We start from the raw sequence: 9,844 nt of genomic DNA, 5'->3' as shown, positions 1-9,844 counted from the left end.
GACAGTTTATTATTGGACTCAGAGGAAGAGCCCCTTAAGAGTACATTAACCCTGATCTGGATTGAATGATGCATTGAAAGTGTATCTGATGACTTAGCAGAATAATAGGATGTAAAAACCCTTCCTCCCCTACACTACCCAGCCCTCGGATTTCACAGCACTAGAACCCCCCATCATATACCACACTACTCCACACTAGTCCTTTACCCCCTCTCCCCATCCCCAACCCCCAGTTCATGTGTTCATACAGATATATACACTTGCTAGACCAGTCCCCCCCTACCCCCCACAAGTCCTTACTGTGAACATGGCTCCAGTGATCTTGCAGAGGGGGGTCCCGAAGCTCCATTCCCCAGTGGCCTGAACAGCCCAGAGGGGCAGGGTGACCAGCAGCAGGGTGTCGGCCAAGCCCAGGTGCAGGATGAAGGTGTCCATCACGCTCCAGCTCCGCCTCCTCTGGACCAGAACCACCAGGACCAGCACGTTACCCACTAGCCCCAGGACCAGTGTCAGGGAGTAGAGCATTGGGAGGAACACCGTGCCAAAACGCACTCCAACGCCATCTTCAGGGGAGCATTCCTCTTTATAAACATAGTCCCCATCGTAGTTATAGGTGCTATTCTCTAGAAATATCCCTCCCAGGTCCAAATCCATGTCTGTCTGTAGAGAAGTCGAGAATCAGTTTATCGTTTAGGTAGTACAGATCAATCTATTGGGTTTAAGACAAAAACAATGCGAGCAGAATGTGTGTTGGCGAGGACAACAATTTCCTCTTTCACCAAGTTACACCTAGAGAGATCTGTCTTTAGTCTCCGGTCCTCTGCTCTAACACTGACAAGTTGTGTGAGAAAGAGGTATCCCCTGAAGTGTCTCATCTGACAAGGGCCAGAACATATTATATTCACGCTGCTCACATGATTTCCATGTAACCAGACTAGGCAACACTACACACAGCATAGTAAGAGAGGAAAGTACAGTTCCCCTTAAGGGGGCTGTCCACTGCACTACAGACCATCTGACTGGTGCCATTGACACACTATGGGAGCTTGTCTCGTTGTGCTCTAACCACACTCTCTAACCTCTCTGTAGGTATTCTATACTTCAGAAAGACTGGTGAGAGATGGCAAGAGAGAGGGGGAGACAGAGAGAAAGCAAGAGAGACAGAGAGAGAGAGAGAAGACTTGTCCTGGGAATTTTGGATGCACAGACATATGCACAAGCACACACAGGAATTCAAATAGCATGAAAGACATAAGCGGAGTAAAGAGAACTTGTGAAGGACAAAGACCACAGACGAGGAGAAAAGAGAAAACAACATAGACAGTAGAAGGGGTTTGAAATGAGAAATGTACTTACCACATAAACCGTGTTCTGTAGTTAAATAAAGGTTCAACTAAAAATAAAAATAGCCGATCATTCAGTAGTCCCAGTAGCATTGGAGAGACGGGAGACAAACACTGCTCTGTTTGCTTACACTATAAATAGAGAACATACCGTTTGTTTGAATGGCTGCATTCCCTGAGCAGGAAAGAGAGAGGACAAATTGAACTAACAGTTCACACAAAACAAAAGTGAAGGAGGTCAATGGGATGATGTACGACTTTTAGAAGAGAGGAAGTATAGTCATTTCAGTCCTCCATTCTCACGGTAAACAGAGTTGTACAGTACACATGTCACACACCCAGAGAACCAGCGCCAGTATTTTTGGAGCTTTACAGAAGAGAGGTAATGCATACCTCAGCTGCCTGTTGTCCGTCAATAACACGTACTTGGCAGGGCTTACGCTAACAAAAGCAGTGATGTGCGCAGTGTGAACACGGTCGCGAGCCGGTGAGAGTGGATTTGTCAGAATGTATTGTGTCGATGTTGCAGCCTGGTCTCATAGACAAGACTTAACATAGTAAACGTAAATCCGGATCCAGGACACTTAAATTAGTATCATATGTTATGTTTGGGATGGTAACACAAGACAGATGGTTACTTAAGGAAACAATGAAAGTATGGTGGTTGGTCGGGGTTGGTGTATAATGGGAACGTCTAGCAACCCAAAGGTTGTGAATTCAAATCTCATTATGGACAAATGTAGCATTTTAGTTAATTAGCAACTTTTCAAATACATACTACTTTTAAACTACTTTGCAACTACTTAGCATGTTTGCTAACGCTTCCCCTAACCATAGCCTTTTTAGCTAACCCTTCCCCTAACCTTAACCCTTTAATCTAACTCCTAAACTTAACCCTAACCTCAAGGCTAGCTAAGAAAGGGCAAGCTAGCTAACATTAGCCACCTAGCTAGAATTCGTAACACATCATAAATTTTGCAAATTCATAAAATAAACATTTTGCAGATTCGTAACATATTTTACGTTTTGCAAATTCATAACAATATAGCAATTTTAATTTGTAACATATCTCACGAAATGTGCGATGTACACCCACATATTAATACATACCATACTAAACGTAACATATCATAATAAATTGAGCGTCCCAGATTTAAATACAGAGTAATACAAAATGCTCTGAGACCAGGTTGGGCCATAAGGTATATAATACATAATAATTATGTATGCATAACCATGTTGCTTTTTGTAAGTTAATCTTGTGTCTTCAGATCAGTGAAGGAGGAAAGGAGATGAGATTAGAGCAGGAGGTGTCCTTATTCTAAACTATTGAGATGGACATGCACCACGAATTTAATATAACTGAAGCACTATTCTGTCAGGCGCAGTGTAGCACAACTGCTGCTGGTGTAGCCTAGAATATGCATGCAAACTAGAAGTCTCCAACACCTCTTGTTTGGACCTTGGCTCTCATATGAAAAAGAGCAGTGCCTAACAATACAGAAGCGGATGAACATTTCCCTCTAGGTAACCGCAGCTGCTGAAACCAGCAATATATCTCCTTCTCCATCTCTCCCCACCTCCTTCATTTCTGTTTGCTCTTATCTTACCTTCTCCCACAGTTTCATCTGGTTGACAATGCCTACTACAGTCCTCTCTTAGTAAAACAAACAGTGGTGTATTCAGACGGATATTGAGGACACAGACCCGTGAAAAGGGAGCAGGTCACAAAGAGGAATATTACTGTCTCCCTCTCCCACCACATCTGACCAATGATGTCACTAACCATGGCTGTGTGTGTCATCAGGCCTGCCAAAGGCCTAAACAGCCTGTTGCAACAAAGAAATTAACTCAAGCCTGGGATTCCTGGGACAGAGTGGGAAACCCTGTCTCATCCTGCTGTCAGACACGTTAAAACCAGTCAAAAGAAAGGGTAAAAACAACATCGGGCTTCCCCAGAGTGGGTCAATTTACAGGATATTGTGACACCGACTTGAGGAAATCAAAAGTGAAACAATTGTTGTAAAAAGGTAAAAATACTCTTATTCATTAATTATACACAGTAATGGAATAATACAATAACAGGATATACTTGTTTAATATAACATTATAGTTACACAATAGAACAGTAACATATACAAGTCCTACTAAAAATGTAATATTCTGTGAGAAAATGTTGGGATTTCTTCATACAGATAATTATGAATGAATCGTGAATAATATTGAGTGAGAAAGTTACAGATATATAAATATCATATTCCTAAGAAAATCCTATGCTCCCCTGTTATTGGTAATGGCGAGAGGTTAGCATGTCTTGGGGGCATGATCTTTGTGCATCTGTAACTTTCTTACTCATCATTAATCACGATTGATTCAGGATTATCCGTAATCATGGTAGCCATTTTAATATAGAAGAAAACACATTCTATTATTATTTATAATAAAGGTGACTCCAAAATGACACAATACAATATTTACCATTAATTTATATTCGGCACAAAATAATCTGAAACACAACAAAAACAAACTGCAAACGCATCCAACAAGTTTGTAGAGTCACATGCTTGATGTAGCCATTGTGTGCTAGAATTATGGGACCAAATACTCAACTTTTGACTAAATTTAACACACTAAAGTGAATTTGTCCAAATACTTATGACACCTAATAGGGGGACTAGATACATAAAGTGCATTCATTTCTAAACAGTAAAACAGAAACGTATGAAAACACCCTCAAATAAAAGGTGACATGATGTACCATCGCCTAATACAAAACATTTGATTTCAAATCCCAAATGCTGGAGTATAGAGCCAAATAAAATGGTTTAGCTTCACATTCCAAATAAATATGTAGGATGTATGTGTCTGCTGAGAACATTGTTTACTCTAAAATCCATTACATTCAGTGAAGTGCTCTGTAAAAATAATAATACAATAGATATAGGTTTGAATAATTAATGCATGAATCTTTCCAACAGATTCTACAGAGCCAGACGACATCGATAGGTAAAACAAAACGTGAAGATCAGACAACCCACTGACTTTATACGAATATACATTTAGTCTGAGCGTTATCCATTAAAGTGCAATTCAAAGAAAGCAGTCCTCATAAGGGGCTTTCTACTATGCATGTCTTTCTCTCATGACCCAGGTTACGGTCACCCACCAGTCCCCAGACCCATGACCCATACAACTTCCCCTCAAGGCAGGAAGACATACTATATTAGTCATTAGGATCCTCTTCCTACCCATCAGCTCTGGGTGGACTGTACCTGTCCCATGGTTGTCATTGTGTTCAACGTCCCCATCTCCTCTGCTTGGTCAGGTGAGTCTTCAACCACACCTGAATCCCATAGTGAGAGTTTCGGATCGTTCTGCACCCCCTCAACACACCTCACCATATCCAGCACGCGTCGCCGGAAGTTTCTACACAGTCCGAGATGGAGCACTGGGTTGAGGCAAGCGTGCAGGCAGGCTAGAGCGAACGTAACCACCAGACTGTTCTCCAGAGCTGTCCTCCCCTTCTCACAGGACCCAGAAACAGGCTCCCCAGGCCTCCCCTGAAAGGTGTCCACCATTAAGGTGATGTTGTAGGGAGTCCAGCAGAGGAAGAAGACCAGCACCAGGGCCAGGATGACCCGGACGGCCCTCTGCTTCTGGAGGCCCTGGGAGCCGCGCTGCAGCAGGATGCAGGAGTAGCAGAAGATCAGCACGGCAGATGGGAGGAGGAAGCCCACTGTATGGTAGAGCAGGCGGGAGACCAGACGCCAGTCAAACCCAGACTGGGAGAGAGACGGGTAGTTTTGGACACACTCCTGTTTGTCTCGTCTCACAGACTCCAGGAAGTGCCAGTCTGGGATGGAGAGGAGGATGGAGAGGAGCCACACGGACAGGCAGCTGGCCTGCACCATCCAGGGCTTCCTGCGAGAGTACATCTGGACTGCGTGAACCACGGACAGGTAGCGGTCCAGAATGATGCAGGCCAGCAGGAAGATGCTACAGTAAAAGTTGATCTGAGGAGGGAGAGAGAGAGAGACAGAGAGACAGAGAGATATAAACTTGAGAAAGCTCTTAGCTGGAATGAACATTAAGATGAAACAACTGTGTTCCTCCTCTGTACTTTCTCTTTTCAAAGAAATATTGACAGTTTACTATTGGACTCAGAGGAAGAGCCCATTAAGGGTACATTAACCCTGATCTGGATTGAATGATGCATTGAAAGTGTATCTGATGACTTAGCAGAATAATAGGATGTAAAAACCCTTCCTCCCCTTCCTATCCAACACTACCCAGCCCTCGGATTTCACAGCACTAGAACCCCCCATCATATACCACACTACTCCACACTAGTCCTTTACCCCCTCTCCCCATCCCCAACCCCCAGTTCATGTGTTCATACAGATATATACACTTGCTAGACCAGTCCCCCCCTACCCCCCACAAGTCCTTACTGTGAACATGGCTCCAGTGATCTTGCAGAGGGGGGTCCCGAAGCTCCATTCCCCAGTGGCCTGAACAGCCCAGAGGGGCAGGGTGACCAGCAGCAGGGTGTCGGCCAAGCCCAGGTGCAGGATGAAGGTGTCCGTCACGCTCCAGCTCCGCCTCCTCTGGACCAGAACCACCAGGACCAACACGTTACCCACTAGCCCCAGGACCAGCGTCAGGGAGTAGAGCATTGGGAGGAACACCGTGCCAAAACGCACTCCAATGCCATCTTCAGGGGAGCATTCCTCTTTATAAACATAGTCCCCATCGTAGTTATAGGTGCTATTCTCTAGAAATATCCCTCCCAGGTCCAAATCCATGTCTGTCTGTAGAGAAGTCGAGAATCAGTTTATCGTTTGGGTAGTACAGATCAATCTATTGGGTTTAAGACAAAAACAATGCGAGCAGAATGTGTGTTGGCGAGGACAACAATTTCCTCTTTCACCAAGTTACACCTAGAGAGAAATGTAGAGAGATCTGTCTTTAGTCTCCGGTCCTCTGCTCTAACACTGACAAGTTGTGTGAGAAAGAGGTATCCCCTGAAGTGTCTTATCTGACAAGGGCCAGAACATATTATATTCTCGCTGCTCACATGATTCCGATGTCACCAGATGAGGCAACACCACACACAGCATAGTAACAGCGGAAAGTACAGTTCCCCTTAAGGGGGATGTCCACTGCACTACAGACCATCTGACTGGTGCCATTGACACACTATGGGAGTTTGTCTCGTTGTGCTCGAACCACACTCTCTAACCTCTCTGTAGGTATTCTATACTTATCAGATTTTCTGTTAAACCAGAAAGACTGGTGGGAGATGGCAAGAGAGAGGGGGAGACAAAAAATAGAGAACATTGGAAATGTGGACGTATGGGTGCACGGACATATGCACACAAACACACGAAACATGAAAGACATAAGCGGAGTAAAGAGAACTTGTGTAGGACAAAGACCACAGACGAAGAGAAAAGAAGAAACACATAGACAGTAGAAGGGGTTTGAAATGAGAAATGTACTTACCACATAAACCGTGTTCTGTAGTTAAATAAAGGTTCAACTAAAAATAAAAATAGCCGATCATTCAGTAGTCCCAGTAGCATTGGAGAGACTGGAGAGAGACGTACACTATAAAAAGCCAGTATATAACAGACAGTTTGTTTGAATGGCTGCATTCCCTGAGCAGGAAGGAGAGAACAACTTGAACTAACAGTTCACACAAAACAAAAGTGAAGGATGTCACGGGGATGATGCAGGACTTTTAGAGAGTTAACGCCTACCACAGGTTCCGATTGTCGGTCAATAACATGTATTTGGCGGGGCTTGCGCTCACAACAGCTGTGCTGTGCGCAGTGCAAACATAGTCAAGATCTGGCAAGAGTGGATTTTGTCGGAACGTGTTGTGTTGCAGCCTGGTCTCATTGACAAGACTTAACATAGTACATATGTAACGGATGTGAAACGGCTAGCTTAGTTAGCGGTGCGCGCTAAATAGTTTCAATCGGTGACGTCACTTGCTCTGAGACCTTGAAGTAGTGGTTCCCCTTGTTCTGCAAGGGCCGCGGCTTTTGTGGAGCGATGGGTAACGATGCTTCCTGGGTGTCAGTTGTTGATGTGTGCAGAGAGTCCCTGGTTTGCGCCCGGGTATGGGCGAGGGGACGGTTTAAAGTTATACTGTTACAGTGATGCTGTTGACCTGGATCACTGGTTGCTGCAGAAAAAGGAGGAAGGTCAAAAGGGGGGTGAGTGTAACGAATGTGAAACGGCTAGCTTAGTTAACTGTGCGCGCTAAATAGCGTTTCAATCGGTGACGTTACTTCCTCTGAGACCTTGAAGTCTCAGAGCAAGACCGCGCTTTTGTGGAGTGATGGGTAACTATGCTTCGTGGGTGTCAGTTGTTGATGTGTGCAGAGGGTCCCTGGTTCGCGCCCGGGTATGGGCGAGGGGACAGTCTAAAGTTATACTGTTACACATATAAATCCGGAACCGTGACAAAGAAATGTGTATGACATGTTATGTTTGGTATGGTTAGATAAGACAGATGGCTACATAAGGAAAAACTCAAGTAATGGTGGTTGGTTGGGATCGGCTTATAACATGAACGTCTAGCAACCCAAAGGTTGTGAATTCAAATCTCATCATGGACAAATTTAGCCTTTTAGCTAACTACTTTTGAGCTACTTTGCAACTACTTAGCATGTTAGCTAACCCTAACCCTAGCCCTTTTAGGTAACCCTTCCCTTAACCTTAACCCTAACCCATAGCATAGCTAATGTTAGCCAATAAGCTAATGTTAGCCTCCTAGCTAATGTTAGCCACCTAGCCACATAGCTGAAAATCGTAACATATTTTACCTTTGCAAATCCATAACATATTGTATGTTTTGCAAATGCGTAACATATAATAGGATTTGCAATTGTTAACATATCATAAGAAATGGGTGATGGACATCCACAAATGAATACATACCATGCGAAACGTAACATACAGTATCATCCGGCCGTGATTTGGAGTCCCATAGACCGGCGCACAAGTGGCGCCGAGGTAGGCCATCATTGTAAATAAAAAATTGTTCTTAACTGACTTGCCTAGTTAAATAAAGGTTAAATAAAAATTAAATAAATAAAAATCATACTAAATGGATTGCTTCGGAACATACAGAATAATACGTAATGCTCTGAGACCAGGTTGGCAGATATACTGCAGGTATCAACAGCTGTGGTTACTTCGGGGGAAACTTGTATCCACTTCTGTATTGGTAGGCGGCGCTGCTATACATATGAGCTCCAAGGTCCAAACATTAAGTGTTGGAGACAGTTCTAGTTTGCATGCTTAACCTACCGTTCAACCGTGGTAGTTGTGCTACATCGGGGCCTGAGAATAGTGCTTCAGTTATAATAAATTCGCGGAGCAAGTCCATCTCAATAGTTTAGACTAAAAACGCCTGCCCTAAATCTAATCTCATCTCCTCTCCTCCTTCTCTGATCTGAAGACAGAAGATTAGCACCGAGGTAAAGTTAGTTTCAGGTTGTATATTCGACGGATATTCGCCTGTAGTTTTCCTTACATCCACCAACAGCAGTTAGGGACCGTCAACATAGTGACAAATCAACATTTTCAAAATTCAATAGCTCTTTAACCATTACTCCTAACAATTTCTAAATTGGTTGTAGCTAACCCGATGGCATAGACACACATTGCACACCCTGTAGTTTTCCATTTTCATCTCACATGGTTTTACATGAATTTTTCAAAATGTTGAATTTCAATAAATAAAATCAAATCAAATCAAAGAGCCCTTACTGCTGCTCGATCATCCTATTTTTCTAACTTAATTGAGGAAAATAAGAACAATCCGAAATTCCTTTTTGATACTGTCGCAAAGCTAACTAAAAAGCAGCATTCCCCAAGAGAGGATGACTTTCACTTTAGCAGTGATAAATTCATGAACTTCTTTGAGGAAAAGATTATGATTATTAGAAAGCAAATTACGGACTCTTCCTTAAATCTGCGTATTCCTTCAAAGCTCAGTTGTCCTGAGTCTGCACAACTCTGCCAGGACCTAGGATCAAGAGAGACACTCAAGTGTTTTAGTACTATATCTCTTGACACAATGATGAAAATAATCATGGCCTCTAAACCTTCAAGCTGCAAACTGGACCCTATTCCAACTAAACTACTGAAAGAGTTGCTTCCTGTGCTTGGCCCTCCTATGTTGAACATAATAAACGGCTCTCTATCCACCGGATGTGTACCAAACTCACTAAAAGTGGCAGTAATAAAGCCTCTCTTGAAAAAGCCAAACCTTGACCCAGAAAATATAAAAAACTATCGGCCTATATCGAATCTTCCATTCCTCTCAAAAATTTTAGAAAAGGCTGTTGCGCAACAACTCACTGCCTTCCTGAAGACAAACAATGTATATACGAAATGCTTCAGTCTGGTTTTAGACCCCATCATAGCACTGAGACGGCACTTGTGAAGGTGGTAAATTACATTTTAATGGCATCGGACCGAGG

General features: G+C 43.3%; 1 protein-coding gene across 1 annotated transcript; it reads right to left on the bottom strand.

The window, feature by feature from the left end:
* Positions 1–3,422: 3,422 nt before the first annotated feature.
* Positions 3,423–7,056, bottom strand: LOC139395899 (C-X-C chemokine receptor type 3-like). The gene is made up of 3 exons (XM_071143211.1): positions 6,849–7,056; positions 5,795–6,154; positions 3,423–5,356 (listed from the first exon to the last, which is right to left on the bottom strand). Exons 2-3 carry the CDS (start codon positions 6,146–6,148, stop codon positions 4,595–4,597), a joined length of 1,116 nt encoding a protein of 371 aa, XP_070999312.1. The 5' UTR covers positions 6,149–6,154; positions 6,849–7,056; the 3' UTR covers positions 3,423–4,594.
* Between the last annotated feature and the right edge of the window lie 2,788 nt (positions 7,057–9,844).

Source organism: Oncorhynchus clarkii, unplaced genomic scaffold (genome assembly GCF_045791955.1).
Source record: "Oncorhynchus clarkii lewisi isolate Uvic-CL-2024 unplaced genomic scaffold, UVic_Ocla_1.0 unplaced_contig_327_pilon_pilon, whole genome shotgun sequence".
NCBI classification, from domain to species: domain Eukaryota; kingdom Metazoa; phylum Chordata; class Actinopteri; order Salmoniformes; family Salmonidae; genus Oncorhynchus; species Oncorhynchus clarkii.
Note: the sequence above shows the minus strand (reverse complement) of the source record. Positions and strands in the feature narration are given on the sequence as shown.